At 48.3% G+C, this 16377-nt stretch overlaps 1 protein-coding gene across 1 annotated transcript; it reads left to right on the top strand.

Annotated features, from left to right (window-relative positions):
* The first annotated feature begins 1905 nt into the window (after positions 1-1905).
* Positions 1906-7096, top strand: Cdk5alpha (Cdk5 activator-like protein). The gene has a single exon (XM_075891181.1). The coding sequence runs from the start codon at positions 2045-2047 to the stop codon at positions 3164-3166; it is 1122 nt and encodes a 373-aa protein (XP_075747296.1). The 5' UTR covers positions 1906-2044; the 3' UTR covers positions 3167-7096.
* Positions 7097-16377: the final 9281 nt, after the last annotated feature.

Raw genomic sequence — 16377 nt, 5'->3', positions numbered from 1 at the left:
TAAACGAGCAGCTTCAATTTATGTTAAGCTCTTCATTCACGCTGGATCGCTTCGGGAGCAACCATTAATACAGCGTGTCGTAATGGAAAACGAACCAAAAACACAAAAGCCCGAAAACGGGCTCAGCTATCACATTTAAAACTCGAAGACCTTCCTTTAAATTATAGCGTCGGTTCACCGGCTGCTTGTTTTCACACGCATGGCTGCAAAAAAAAAAAAAAACGAGCCGGTGAGAAGAGTCGGCGCGAATTGAATGTCATGATTCATGGGAACCAAGAGCGAAATTTTCCGAACAAAGCGGCACGCGACTGACGTGCTATGCGAGAAATGAAGTTCGATTATTCTTTCTAGCCGCAAGAGCCTCCGTATATTGAATACACTCGAATCGGCTCTCTTCACCAAATCCACGAACTCGCAAATAGATTAGCTTCATGCGCGCAAACGCTTGGAGCTGAGCAATGAACTTGAAGCATTTGAATATTCCCAGTAGAAGTAGCAGCGCTTTTTCGCATCACCCTTCGTAAATACTCTGCACGAGGTCGCCCAGTATTAGCTTTTTTTTCCCTCTGTGATGCTTATTTTACGACGTTACGAGTTATGCCAACCAACACCACATAGGTCGCTACTTCATAGTCAACTTTTTTTTTTACTGGATCCTATAGGGCGGTGCCTGATCTGTCGGAAAGAATGTAGTTTATTACCTCTCGGACATTAATCATTTTGCCAATGCTGACCGATGGTCATGCGCTGAAATATTCATGTTAATGGTCTGGTTTTTTTCGTTTTATACTGTTTTCTGTTTTGCTTTGTTTTTTATATAAGCCGATAAAGGTAAAGCATCAGTGAAAGAGCAGGAAACATTTGCGAATTGCCATTTTCTGTGTCCGCGCTCTCGCTGACGCGCATCAGGTTAATCCAAGTTATGGTTTACGGCTCTGCGTTTGCTAACGCACAATTTATTGTCGTGGTCATTTTTACTATACTCTAAGTTCAGTTCCGAGTTTTTTCACTGTCCTTTCTTTCTCGCTTTCTTTCTTATTTTCTTTCCTTACTTTCTTTATTTATAAAATTTTTCATGAACGAAGCGGCACCTCTTTGACTTATTGTCAACGTTTGCTCCAGTTTTTCACCATGTACGTTCACAGCTCTTCAAAACAAGCGTGCAAGAGCGATTAGGCAATTCACTTTCAGTTCCCTAGTTCGGGCCGAATCACCTTGAAAATATTTTGCCTGAATAAATTGCAAGAGGACATGTCGCAGGAGGCGATTAAATACGAGGATGAAATAAGAAAATAAAAGCGAATAAAGAAAAGCTCGTTCGACAACATTGACCAGAAAATGCGCCCATCACCCGTAAAATACATGAAAATAATTGTGGAATTAAGGTTCAACGATCCAAAAGTCCCCCTCACTGAGTGAAAGAGTAGCATCAGTCTCGGCTCACCACGCTGCATGCTCACAACCCCTGTTTCCCAGCATACGATTTAGCGGGCTACAGCAGGCGTCTGTTTTACTTTAAGAACGTCGCGGGGGGCATCGGGAGTCGGGAGAAAAACTCGGCACACTCCGCATCTTCCTCCCTGTCTGCTTCGCAACCCAGCCATCCACAGGAGCAACAGCATCCCAAGGGGAGTCGCTGCTTTACCCTTCCCTTTTCCCTCTTTTCCCTTCACTCCCATCCCCTCAGCGCTTATCACACCCGTATCGATCCGGCGCCTTCGGCGGAGACGAGTAGCAGTGGCGTTGCGATACAGCGGCGAGGGTGATGCCATAGCTTCGCTTCGGCGCAACGTCCAGCGGTGGAGAAGGAACGGGCTGTGCGCACGCGCACTGCGATCGTCGCCCGGGCAACGCTGCCCGTACAAATCGGCCCCGCTTCGATCGGACCCAGAATGCGCGCGGGCGACATGTTGGACGACGGTTGCCTCCGCCGCTACCGGGCTAGCTGAGCAATAGCTGCTCGCAAAACGAGACGAGTACCATCTTTTCGACAACAGAGAGGACACCTGGACGAGGTTGCAGCAGCTTCGGCCACGAGACCACCATGGGCACCGTGCTGAGCTTCTCTCCGAGAGACCGCAAGCCGCAGAGCTACAGCGAGTACAACCTGTACAGCTACGAGCAGCTCAACAACGCCAAGAACAGCCAGCACTCCGCCAAGATGGGCCACCACCAGGACAGGATGGCGGTGCCGCCGGCGTCTCAAACGCAGCCGCCGATCGCTGGCGGAGGCCACAACCACCACCATTACCACAACGGTCACCACCACGGCAACAATCACAACAACAATAATAACAATAACAACAACAACCAGAACCATCATGGCGGCAACCACTTGAAGAAGCACACTCTGTTCATCAACGCCCTGAGCTGGAAGCACTTTAACGTCTCGACCAAGAAGAAGGCAGAAAAGACTAAGTCAGCAGCCGCGCAGCGACCACCTTTGGAACCCGTTGATCCAAACAAGAACGTGCACAAGTCTCTTTCCTGCTACAACCTTGGTCTTGATATTGTGGGCTCGGGTCGCGGACTCGTCGACCGGCCGCCAACTGGTACCAAGCCGGCCCCACCTCCCCTGCCACCGAAGCCAGCCGTAGTGAGGCCGGCTCCCCCAAAACCGGCCGGATCTCAGCAGCTAACGGCCGGCGGCAGCCCTCAGCGCAAGACCGTCATTCAAGCCTCAACATCCGAGCTGCTCCGCTGCCTGGGCGAGTTCCTTGGGCAGCGCTGCAAGCGGCTGCGCGACTTCCAGCCAGGCGACGCGGTACTCTGGCTTCGAACCGTGGACAGGTCACTGCTGCTGCAGGGCTGGCAGGACATCGCCTTCATCAACCCTGCAAATGTGGTCTTCCTGTACATGCTTGTGCGCGAGCTCGTCGACGAGGATGTGACCAGCGAACGCGAGCTGCAGGCCGTCGTGCTGACGTGCCTGTACCTGTCGTACGCGTATATGGGCAACGAGATATCGTATCCACTCAAGCCCTTCCTGGTTGACGAGAACCGCGACAAATTCTGGGACCGCTGTCTCCAGATCATTGAGAGTCTGAGCTCCAGCATGCTGCGCATTAACAGCGAGCCGGGCTTCTTCACCGAAGTATTCAGTGAGCTCAAGGCGTGTGCACCACAGCCAGTAACTTCGACGGCAGCCACGGCGCGCGTCTGTTGAAGACCGCCCACGGCCCCGCTATCGACGGGGCTTCTTCACTCTAGTATAAAGGTTTTGCCAAATAAGGTACGCTCCGAGTGGCAGAGTGAGAGACCGGCCCCCGTCCTTCTGTCCAAGCCGTCACCTCAGCGCCGTGATGACTCCAGTGTCCGCTGTGTCAACGTGGTGTTGCCCTTCGTTTTTCGACGCACGCTGATCAAAAACTCTTTATCCGTGTTGCTACTGCTTTTTCCGTCACCTTCCTATCTTCCGCTTTGAAGGCAAATACAGCTTAAGAGCGATAAGCCTTGACACAAGCTCACGCTTTTGATTTGATCGCTGATAGGGAGCACGAGAAGACATCGTGGAGCAAGTGTCGTCGTGGGGCATCGCTTAAGCAAATAACGAGCATCTTGCATTCCACAGATGATAATGCCATTTGTTTACTTCCTGCACACAGTTTCATTGAGGCAAGAGCCTATCTTTGAGCTATGCGGTCCCCATTGGCCCTACTTACTTATTCCGTGGAAAGAATGCACCACTTGCGGCACACTGGAGGACACAGAACATGGGACGGTGCTCATTCGAGGACTCATGAATGACGTCTACGGAGCAGCGTCCGCCATAACTGCCAAAAGAAAACGCGCGTACTGGGAGGAAAAGTGTACGAAGAGCATCAATGAAGACATCCTCGACCGTGGCGCTAGCTTGTGCAGTGTCCGTTTCCTGAGTGTGTGACATCTGACGGGAGGAAAGCTTGAACATGGCACAATGCTACGTGTGTTCAAGGCCGCCAAGGCGTTCGACTGTGTGACAGACTGCGACAGCCTGTGAGACTGTTTCGACATCGCCTAGCGACGGGCAACTTGGAGGAATCTGTCCGAGCACCCAGCTCTCTTCTCCATGAGACACCCGGTTCTCTCCACCCCTCTGCCACCCTTGTTACGACTGACTTATTGTTATGGGACTATGCTGCAATACTTTTTTCTTTCGCTTATTTTCGCCCTCTATGGCTTGTTTTTATGTTTTACCTAGCACTGTCCCAGAAGAAACCACACAAAATAGTACAGGTGAGTAGACGATTACTTTCGTTCGTATGCTGTTTCATCTCTACACTGAGTACGTGTCGCAGATTGCCCATATTTGAAGGAGCACCTATACATAGGTGGAGCGAGGGTGAGATTATCGAACCTGTTCGTTCGCTTTTTGGTTGCAACCAGAACGAAATTTCAGCATAGGACACGTCTGTGTATCGGGCGTCTTTGCGGCTGCCCAGCAGTTGCATCCGTGCTTTTACTACATTTTTTATGACCCGTTCACTGCATTCTTTCTTCTGTAGTGACGCAAAAAAAACGAAAAGAGAAGAATAACCAGTACAAATATTGTTAAGATATAAACGGCAACAAAAAATTGTATGAATCTCGATAAGTTAGGCAGTGTAGCCGTATAGATGCGTTTCCTTTTTCGCTTACGTTCAATTTCGAGTTACCTCCTGTAAATTCTGAATGCGGAATGGAAGTGGAGTGATACGATACTGCAGAACTTCAAGGAAAGCTTCAGTGAAGTGATAAAAACACGCTGTGCCAACGTTGTAATAACTTAGCCGATCACATGTAGAAACGGCAGAGAAAAAAAAAGTCTCAGGAGACACATTTAGATTGTAAACGATGCTTGTGAAACGTACGCTTTTGCACGTGTATTACGCTCCAAATGCTATCCAGCGGAGGAATTTTGCTGGAAGAATAACTAAAGACGCTCAATTGACGGTATATTACCAAACAACCATGACATAATATCTATTTTATGTGATCGCTGTTTCGCTGTTTTTTAGGGTGAGCACAATTTAAGCATCGTCGTTTCAATGTTGTCTTCTCTTTTTTCCTGGCTAGAGAAACACGCTCGGTGAGCTAAATAAACAATAATCAATCGATAGAAAAACAATGGCAACAAATTGTTGTTATATAGGTTTCTTGTGATAACAAGAAGAAAAGAAATACGTCCACTTCGAAGTCGCAGTTCTTCATTTCGCAGTTACGACGCATTATTTTTTAGTAAAAAGCTACGCTGTATTTAGCGCGTACGAAGCAGGGAATGAAATGAGCTGAATATCTTTCATACGATCCTTGTTTCTTTAGGTGTAAATAAAACTGTTCAATAAGGACGCGGCGAGGTGGTTTCACTTTGTCCGCTGCTTCATACGACGTGAATGGCAGCGCTCAAAGAAAACGTTGCGGCAGGGCTGGGGTGCCGCGGAGACTCGGCCGCCATCTTGCACGCAAGTAGCCAGCTTCCCCACAAGAACCGGAGAAAAAAAATTTAATAAAGGGGCGCCTATCGATCGCGTCGACTCCCGACGTCGCGTCCTCACCACGAGTATCGCGCATGCGTAGCACGGTGGCAGCCTGCCGCGCATTACTCACCGAAACCGGTGTAGGTGGCGTCTCCTCCCAAAACGACGCTATACTTACTTGTTTTTAAAAACTTGTTTTCTTTGCAGCATTTGATCTTTTATGATCTGTTGTTCGACGCTCGTCTTTCAATGCGGTGTGAACGAGGAAGGCACGGCCTGACATTGCGGGCCATTTTGCGAGCCAGCACTGCGTGCGATGTTGTCCGCTGCGTAAAGTTCGTCAGGCGATTCCGAATGATACGTTTAGAGAGGAGAAATATAGTACATGCCTATAATTTTACCAAGCGCATAATATGAACGACGTGATGTTACTTCGCATATCTTTTCTTCAAAAATGCGCATGAAAAGAGACAGAGAGCCGAAAACAGCGGTGCTTATTACCTGAGCTAATAAGGGAAGCTTATATTCATTTCCGTAAATTTAATCAAATCAAAAGTGGCATTCAAAGAGCGGGCATGCAGCTTGCGACGCGTTCAGTGATGTCTCGCGCAGAACTCTGGCGTCGAAATACAACGCTGAGAGTAATCGTCAAATGGAGGGCAAGCTTAAATGTCACTCCCAATGAATGTTAGTAATCTGAAAGAATGTGTTTAGGACACAGAACTGTTAATCTACGAGAGTCGCCATGAAACGAAGGCGTTCGCCCTCGTCGACGCTTTCGGGCGCTCAGTGCTGGCTGCACACCTCTTGTTCACGCACGTGAAGCGTGCTTCACCGCGTTCATACTGTTATTGCGGTAAAACGCGCTTCTTGTGCAACCGCCTGTCGGCATAATTCCCAAGAGGGCAGTTGGCGAAACAACCACGCACAAGCCGTGTACAAGCTTCGGCCCGTATATTGTTGTTCCCTTTAACATAGTGCTTATGTAAGTTGCGTGCGCATTTTCTATTCATTGCAGCTTCTTGTTCAACTCGATCTGCCGCACGTCATTTATGTCCACATGTTTGACCATTTCGTTCATTGTAACTGAACTTTGTATTGTTGATAAGTTTTTTTTATTTATCTGCACGTTTCATCTTCTTCTTTTTACCTGTGACAGGTAATAAAAGTTGTTACTGGGTCACTTGATTGTACTAACAAGCGCCGCAGTGTAATCTGCTGGCGCCAGTGTTCACACAGCGCGTTTCGCAAGGTGTTGCTTTCATGCAAAGAAAATCACGCCGTCAACTGGGAAGTAGAGGAAGAGGATGAAGTTGTTATTTTCGTTTACGGGGAGTCTGGTTGCCATCTCTGATAGTGTTTTCTCGTGGTGTTCACGAGTTACACGGTAATGCTGAGGTCACAGTTCATCTCTCTCTATCTTGAGTGCTACAAGTCATTGCATAGTCATCAATACGACGCATAAGTCGTCACCTGTTACAATACCGGTAGAAGTGTTCACGGACAAGTGTGGTGATGTACTAAGCCTGTATGTTCTTTGTCTTCACCGAAGCTTCGACTCATGAAAGAACACCAAGAACTGCGTGCGAAGCTTGTGCTGCTCATTTGTACAAAACCTATATCAGCTGGATAAAAAAATAAAGATTGTTCCGACCTTTTTACCATGTGTTCGACTTCTGCATCCGATCTCAAATGAAATCGCAGGCCGCGGCCTCAAGAGCAGCAGTACCCTCAAACCAGCCAACGGTGCAGTGTTACACTGCTCGTCATTGATCTGTGACCATCGAGTTGCGGTATGGCGCAGCTGTGCTAATGCACTACGACGAGAAACCTAGGCGAATCATACAGCTAAGCGTAGTTAGGTGATCATTAACGGTTAGCCTGAATAGCACGTGCGTACGTTTCTGTGTACGTGCGTGTTTCACAACGCCATAAGCGCCCAGACATTATTGCTCATTTTGGGGAAGTACCAACTACGCTTCCGTAATGCCATACGCGCACCTATACAGACGCGCACTTTGTTGATGCTGCGGCTGGTGATAAGGATTACATAAGGACGAGAATTTCGTGATGCGAAAACTTCTTATACACCAACCTGTATCGCATTTCACATGGTGTGACTTCTTATGCCACTCTATGCTTCTACCAGACAATGTTAAGCATCATAACGCTATTCCTCACAATACATGACCCCTCTCTAAGTTTCTTTTCCGAGGCACTTGAAAGCACTGGCATAATTCTGTAGAATGACTCTTCAGTGCCCTGAAGAATGCCGGGGATCGATTCTGGATTGGGACCCTGGCCATTATCCCTTGAGTCAAATACAATTTTGCGCTCGAGAAAACCCCATGGACGCTGAAGCCGACACCAGAATTTATGCAATACAGTCAAACGCTATCGCGTTATGACTTGCACAGAAAAAAACAACAGATCCGCAATGATTTGGCTATAAGTAAGTCTCAAATAAAGCACAAGTATTCATGATGAGAAAACACGTATTGTAATTCTGCATGTGCGATCATTAGGCTAGCCATGTTGTGAAACTACCTACGTGTATTTTGCTCAACATAGGACGCGAGTCTCAAACGAAGTTTTAGATAGACTTAAATTTGCTTATCTAATTATCAATAATCATTCGGCATAAATAGAAAAGCAATTTAGTATAGGTTACCGAAAAACCACCGACTTCACATTACATGTGGAACATTTTAATCATCGCCGCCTATCATTTGTGATGTTCCATTATTTTCCAGCTATATGAAGCTCATGCCAGCAGCAAGAATGTTACAAAACACTTGATTATACGTAGTTCCCAGAAGGTGTACAGAGGGCACTCTTTATAGTTCTTCGTTATTTTTGTTCTTAGAAGTATAAGTCTTTAAATATAGCAAGTTATTGCAATATTAGAAACAGCTGTGAATGTATTATTATTTCTCGAGTAAACGCATACAGTTAAACATTGTCAAGATTAATTTGCAATGTCTATTACTTTACGAAATAGTCAGCGAGATCTCGCAGACGTGAGTACATTCTACTCTCATTTGTTTTCTATTTTGCTAGTAGTAAACGAGGTTCATTAAATAACAGCTTATTGCTATCTCACAGGAGAGTAAACAATACTCCGTCTTTTTTTTTTTTCATAACCACTTGAAAATTGGAGGTTTCCTTAACATGGGTTCTTCAAGTTTACTAGAAAGAGTGCATTTAATTACGATTAGTCTGCTAGTTGTATTACATGTTATTGCGACCATCGGCAAATCGAATATAGAAGAAACTTGCGTGATGAAACTTAGTTATTTTTTTTCATGAGGACGCAGTGACGATCGTTAACGCACGTCTCCCGCTGGTCGCTCATGCTCTAACTCGACGAAAATCACACTTGGGTGTCATTCGAAGGACAGCCTTGAATTTGTGCTAATGCGGTCGCGTTTTATTGCGGTGATGACCGTGAGATGCAATAGAGCAACACCAAGCACGACCTTTCAGTAGGCTCGGAGGCCCCGGTGTGAGGTTTGGTATACGGCATTGTCTTCAGTGTACGCTTTACGACCATGGTGATTTCGGCGCTCCGCAGCGCCCACTTTCGGGGCAAACATTCTGAAGAAGCGCAGGGCTGGTTCCTTGCGCCGACAGCTCCCCGTCTCGCTTTCTTGACGCAGAACTACACGCGCACGGCGTGCTGCTCCTATAGCACCGCGTCGAGGAGCTTGTAGTAATACAGCCTACAGCCAGTATATATACATACATATATATTGTCGCGGTTCAACGTAAGCAGTGCACCGAGACGTTGAGTCCGAGAACCGACGGCGTGTGTTTTTATGTAGGAGCCAAGAGCAGGCGAGCAAAACAAAAGCATGTCGTCTTCTTCAGTCCACCTTTTCACGAGGCTGTTGGCGCGCACATCGTCTTCGTTCTTTGTTTCGGGTGGAGGCATTTGCCTCCCCTTAAAAGAGCATCGCCCCGATGCTATAGCTGAGACAGTAATTCGTGCATGAAGTCACTTTGTAGAAGCGACGGTGCCTCGCAAAGTCACTCGCAGAGTCACTCGCTGACGTATGGCTTAATGCGCACTACGTGCACAAGCTCATGTCGGTGCTGGCGACGCCGTGAACAGTTTGGGCTATCCGGGACGACTTCATAGGTAACGTCACTTAGTCGTCGCAGCACTCGATAAGGTCCGAAGTAGCTTCTGAGCAACTTTTCGGATAGTCCCCGTCTTCGTACAGGCGTCCACACCCATACCCTGTCCCCGGTTTCGTACGTTACAGGTGTATGACGTTGGTTATTGCGGCCTGCGTCGTGCTCTTTCTGTTGGTATATTCGCAGACGTGCGAGCTGCCTGGCTTCCTCTGCGCGTTGAGTGAACACGTCAGCACTTGTTTCGTTGTCATCGCATTCGTGTGGCAGCATTGCGTCTAACATCGTTCTTACTTCTCGTCCGTGAAAGAGGCTGAACGGGGTCATCCGTGTGGTTTCTTTTTTGGCAGTATTGTATGCGAACGTTATGTAAGGGAGAATCTCGTCCCAGTTTTTGTGTTCGATGTCCACATACATTGAAAGCATGTCTTCCAGAGTTTTGTTAAGTCGCTCGGTCAACCCGTTGGTTTGTAAATGGTAAGCTGTCGACTTGCGATGAATAGTACCGCTGAGCACCAACACATGATCTAAATGTGCGGCCGTGAATGCGGTTCCGTGATCTGTTATAACGATCGATGGTGCACCGTGTCTCAGCACAATGTTCTCTATGAAGAACCGGGCTACCTCCTCTGCTGTGCCTCTCTGGATGGCTTTTGTCTCGGCGTAGGGAGTAAGGTAGTCGGTCGCCACTATAACCCAGTAGTTACCAACACTAGAGGTGGGAAGTGGGCCCAAAAGGTCCATTCCGATCTGGTCAAATGGCGTTGTCGGGATCTGGACAGGGTGTAGCAAACCGGCTTGTTTCGTTGGAGGTGACTTCCGCCGCTGGCAATCGAGGCAGGCCCGAACATGATGCTTCACGGCAGCGGTGAGTCCAGGCCAGTAATATCTCCCTCGAACTCTGCTCAGTGTGCGCGTGTAGCCTAAATGTCCAGAAGTTACCTCGTTGTGGCATGCTTGCAACACCTCAGAACGAAGAGTGCTAGGGACGACAAGCAGGTAGGTGGACCCGTCTGACGAGAAGTTCATTTTGTAAAGGACATTGTTTAGCAGACAGAACGACGATAGTCCTCTTGTAAAGGCTTTGGGTGCATTCTGGCTTCGTCCTCCTAAATAATTAATCAAGCAAAGTAGCTCAGGATCGTCATGCTGGTGATCTGCGATGGTTGACGTGTCGAGGATTCCGAGGAACGCTGTCTCTTCATCAAAAGCAGCAGCCGACTCTATTGGTGATCGAGATAAGCAGTCGGCGTCCGTGTGTCATTTTCCCGACTTATACACCTTCGTTATATCAAACTCCTGTAGTCTAAGGCTCCAGCGTGCCAATCGCCCGGAAGGATCTTTCAGACTTGTTAACCAACACAACGAATGGTGGTCACTGACAGCCTTGAATGGGCGGCCGTACAGGTATGGGCGAAATTTCATAACTGCCCACACCACGGCGAGGCATTCCTTTTCATTGGTCGAGTAATTTGCTTCTGTGCGTGACAGAGTTCTGCTTGCGTAAGCGATCACTCTTTCCTCGTCGTCCTGGTGCTGCACAAGCACAGCTCCGAGGCCAACATTGCTGGCGTCAGTATGGAGCACTGTAGGGGCTGTGTCATCAAAATGGGAAAGCACGGGGGTCGTCTGTAGACGTTGCCGCAAGTCATTGAAAGCAGCTTCCTGTTCGTCGCCCCAAACAAATGCAACGTCATCCCTCGTGAGACGAGTTAAAGGTGACGCAATGCGCGCAAAATCTGGAATAAACCACCGATAATATGCACAGAGACCCAGAAAACGCCTCACTGCCTTTTCATCTGATGGTCTTGGAAACTGTGCGACGGCGGCAACTTTTTCGGGGTGTGGACGAACTCCTGCGTAACTGACGACATGGCCAAGAAACTGCAGTTCTTCAAAACAGAAGTGACATTTCTCCGGCTTGAGCGTCAGGCCTGCGGCCCGTATGGCCTGCAAGGCTATTTACGATCGTTCAAGGTGTTCGTCAAACGTTGTAGAAAACACAATGACATCATCAAGGTATACTAGGCTGGTTCTCCATTTAAGCCCAGAGAGAACGGTGTCCATGAGACGCTGGAAAGTAGCAGGCGCGGAGCACAAGCCAAATGGTAAAACCTTAAATTCGTACAGTCCGTCTGGCGTCACGAAAGCGGTTTTTTCACGATCACTGGGGTCTACTTCAATTTGCCAATATCCGCTCTTTAAGTCCATGGAAGAGAAGTAACGTGCCTTTCGAAGCCTGTCAATCGAATCATATATGCGGGGAAGCGGGCACACGTCCTTTTTTTGTAACCTGATTTAGCTTTCGATAGTCCACATAGAAACGCAGGCTGCCGTCCTTCTTTTTCACTAGAACAACAGGGGATGCCCAGAGGCTTTTCGACGATTGAATGACGTCGTATTCAAGCATTTTGTTACCTGCTGTTCTATCGCTTCTCGTTCTTTTGAAGCCACACGGTACGGATTTTGATGGATTGGTCTAGCCGTGTCCTCTATGATGATTCGGTGCTTGGTCATGGACGTCCGGCCAACTTTCGAGGTCGACGCAAAACAGTCGTGGAACTCGTCTAGCAGCACAAGCAGGCGTTCCCGCTGCTGCTGAGTTAAAGTAGGGCTGACGTCAAGGTTAGGTGCTAGGTCACATGGGTCTTGTGCAGGTGTTGCTTCGAGTGCTGAAAAGCAGTCACAAACATCTGCGATCTCGTCGAAATGTGCCAACGTTGTGCCTTTTGGAAGGTGCCGTCGCTCGGAGGTGAAATTGATCAACAGCAAGTTCGTTCGGCCATCGGTGACATTGACTATTCCTCGTGCTACGGAAATCACGTGTGTGAAAAGCAGCGAGGTTAGTTGGTCGGCGACTCCTTCACCGTCGAACGGTACGTCACATGCTACTGAAACGAGGATACATGATCGAGGCGGCACGACTATATTGTGGTCTTTGAAACGAAAGGATTTGTGCTCTGGTGATGTAGGATCAGTCAGACGAGCACTCTCGTAAAATGAAACCACGCGGTCCGGGATGTTGATTATTGCGCCATGCTCCCTGAGAAAGTCCATTCCTATAATTAAATCTTTGCAGCACTCTGGGAGAACAATGAAAGTCGCGACGAAAGAAGAATCTCCTATGCTGATTCTTGCTGTGCATCTTTCAGTAGGGAGCAGCAATTGACCACCCGCTGTTCTTATATGTGGTCCTGTCCATGGCGTTCTTACTTTTCTAAGATGATCAGCCAGTTTGCGACTTATTACGGAAAAATCAGCACCCGTATTGACTAAGGCCATCACTTGCTCTCCGTCAATAATTACATTGAGGTCGGCACTCACCATTTTGTCGTTGTTAATATTCGTCGACGTCAAGTCGTTCTGTCGCGGCAGTACTGGGGACTTTTTATCGTCTTGTGGTCGGGCTGCGACCTTACCCCAAAAGGTCGCCGTTTTTGGTTTCCCCGGTAAGGGCTGGGCGACCTTGTTCCCCGAAGGTCAGCAAAAGTACGTCGATTCGGTGGCGATGTCTGAGCAGGGAATGGAGAGCGTGACCTGTGGGCGGAATTGGGCTGGCAATTAAGAAGCGACTCGTGATAGGGAGACCACGTTGTTGAGGGTCCCCGAAAACCAGGGTCGTCATGGCGAACAATGTAGTCGTCGTTGGCACGGCGACCGTCGTACCCTGGCCGAGACGGGCGAAGCAATGTGTCGCGGTACCAACAATAGCGAGCTATATGGCCGGCACCACCATGGTTGAAGCAGAGAGGGCGCCGATCGGCGGTGCGCCAAGCGTTCTTTCTGCGAAATTGTGGGCGTCTTATGTCCTCTCGTGGTGGTGAGTAAGGCGCGGCAAGTGGTGGCTGGTGGCATGGAGACATCGGAGACATGGGCCGACGTCTGAAAGCTTCCTGCAATGGTTGCGACGAAGGTGCGGCTGTAGGTGGCTGGTAGTATGATGTAATAGGTGGGACGGGTGGTGGACGGCGGACAGCGTCGGCGTAACTCAGTTGACGCTGATCGCGACCGAGATTAGCTGCTGAAAAAGCGTGCCTAAGCTCGTCACGAACGACTGCGGCAACGGCGGTCACAGGTGTATCCACTGGAGGAGTCCAAAGCTTCTGAACTTCTTCTCGGACAATATCTCTGATCAGGTCACGTAGGGAGCCCTGATTGTCCAGAGTCACTGAAGCGGCGTTGATTGGGGTGGTAGTGGACGAGCGATCATATTGCCTCGATCTTGGGTGCAGAGCACGCTCAATGGCAGTGGCTTCTTTTATAAAAACGGCCACGGTAGTTGGGGCATTGCGCACAAGTCCAGCGAACTGTTGTTCTTTCACGCCGTGCATAAGGTAGCGCAACTTCTTCTTCTCGGACATATTGGAATCAGCCCGACGACAGAGGCGCGTCACGTCTTCAGCAAACATTGCCACAGTTTCCTTAGGTTTTTGAAGCCTTAACTCGAGCAACTGCTGAGCCCGCTCTCGACGGTCGACGCTAGGAAAGGTGTCAATCAGCTGCTGACGAAACTCATCCCATGTGGATATACGGCCTTCTCGATTCTCAAGCCACGTGTGAGCGCCGTCATCGAGAGTGAAGTACGTGCGGGCGAGCTTCTGTTGAGCATTCCACTGGTTGATGTCGGCAACGCGTTCGTAGTGCTCAAGCCAATCTTCAACATCTTTATGTGGGGCACCACTGAAGCGATCAGGCACAAGCGGCTGAAGAAGTGTTACCTGGGCTGGATTGGAAACGGGGCTGCCTTGTATTCCTTGGACCAACTGTGGCTGGCTAGCGGAGGTCATTGGTAGAGGTACGTAACGCCTGGTAGAATGTTCGTCGAAGGAGGTCAGCTCAGGAGATAGGTCTAGCAACCGCCGACTGAAGCGGTGCACTGGTGTCGTAACAGGTGGCTGCGTGTCGGGACTTGATGAACGGCTCCCAGATGGGGTGTTGAGCATCGGCAGGCTTGCTACCCAGCGCCTCCACCAGTGTCGCGGTTCAACGTAAGCAGTGCACCGAGACGTTGAGTCCGTGAACCAACGGCGTGTGTTTTTATGTAGGAGCCAAGAGCAGGCGAGCAAAACAAAAGCACGTCGTCTTTTTCAGTCCACCTTTTCACTAGGCTGTTGGCGCGCACATCGTCTTCGTTCTTTGTTTCGGGCGGCGGCAATATATATATATATATATATATATATATATATATATATATATATATATATATATATATATATATAATGAGATCAAACGGACAATATATATATATATATATATATATATATATATGTGTGTGTGTGTGTGTGTGTCTGTGTGTGTGAAATCGCAAGAAAGAAAAAATCCAAAAAAGCAAATCCAAAAAAGGCGTCAACCACTTAGCCACACCGGAGAACCTTCTTCACCGCTCAAACGGCAAGCTGTTTACATCTACCACTTACCGCTGCTGTGTTTTCAGCATTAACAAAAAATTGGCGCCATGCGCGCACGTCGTCACATCGCGCAGCGGCGCCCGCTCTATTCTCTTACGCAGAGAAGGGGAGCGACGCTCCCTCGCGTGTGCTTATCTCGCGGTGGCTAGGAGGGGAGTATCGTACGTCTTGGCTGGCCTCGGGTTTACCTGGAAGGATTCTGCTGTAGTTACCGGGCGCACAAGCATCACTGCAATCATTGCAGTCTCCGTTCGCGAAAGGCGCGCGCTTTTCAGACTCAGCGAAATAACAAATGAGGCGCTCATTCGCGTGCATCTGTACCTGTGAGTACGTTTCGTGAGTAATTTGTGCGCGAGAAATGCGGGGAACGTTTCGATCTGCTTTCCATTCTTCGCGTGACCTTTCAAATTGTTGCTATTCCACTCATTGTTTCGCCTTTCCGGCAAAGCTGTGACTTTTTACTGGCATGCCAAGAAGCATGATTCCAAGATTACACAACCCTTCAGATGACGTTTCGATACGATTGGACACACGTGATTCAGACTATGATGCAGTTGACTTGGTGTTATAGTACGATCAGCTATTCGAGCGTTCAAAATACCAATTTGAACGCTTGTAAAGTTGTATTTGTCGCTTTCAGATAACCATTAACCTAAAAAAAGGCTTCATGGATATTCAACAGCATGTTTAATAGACAAGCACTGGTGGTTTACACCATTTGAGAAAGTGCGAGTGTTAAAGAATAGTGTTTTTTTAAAGAAAAAAAAATGCCAGGCATGCGAGAATAACACATTCACAGTGAAAGTCGAAGTAGCCCCTTTGTAAACTCTCTCGGGACGACTATAAGTACAGTTGCAGGGCACTCATAACACCATAAATCATCATAATTTTGCGAAATAGGGAACTAACCACTATGCTATTATTCATTGTTCTGTGGAGAAGCGAGGTACCTGCTACACGTGTGTGAGGCATCATGGGTACTTTTGCGGTGGTGTGTAGGATGACGATGAATAATTGGGATTTAGCCCTTTGTGATTTGTGAGAAAGCTGTGAACCATCTTTTCGTTATGCATTTCGCATTTTGCGATGTCTGGTGCTACTTTACTCTTTTTAACGCGCTGCATTACACCTGTTAAAGTGATTACTTACCAAAAATGACGCCTGTATACCGGATTTTTATTGGGGGGGAGTAATGATTTTCAAGTACCGGCGTGGCTGTGTTGTATAAAACTCAACTGCCGCTCAGAGGACATTGATTCACATCCCGCTAGAACCTGGATACTTTTTCTCGCTGTGAGCGATAGCGGAAGCGGACACCGGCAGTGGTGAAGGCGGGCAATTACACCACCAAAATCGGCTGTTGTTGCGATCTCACAACAGCATTCGCCATAACAGCC

The sequence above is a fragment of the Rhipicephalus microplus genome, chromosome 1 (assembly GCF_043290135.1).
Source record: "Rhipicephalus microplus isolate Deutch F79 chromosome 1, USDA_Rmic, whole genome shotgun sequence".
Classification (NCBI taxonomy): domain Eukaryota; kingdom Metazoa; phylum Arthropoda; class Arachnida; order Ixodida; family Ixodidae; genus Rhipicephalus; species Rhipicephalus microplus.
The sequence above is the reverse complement of the archived record's forward strand: the minus strand, read 5'-3'. Positions and strand labels throughout refer to the sequence as shown.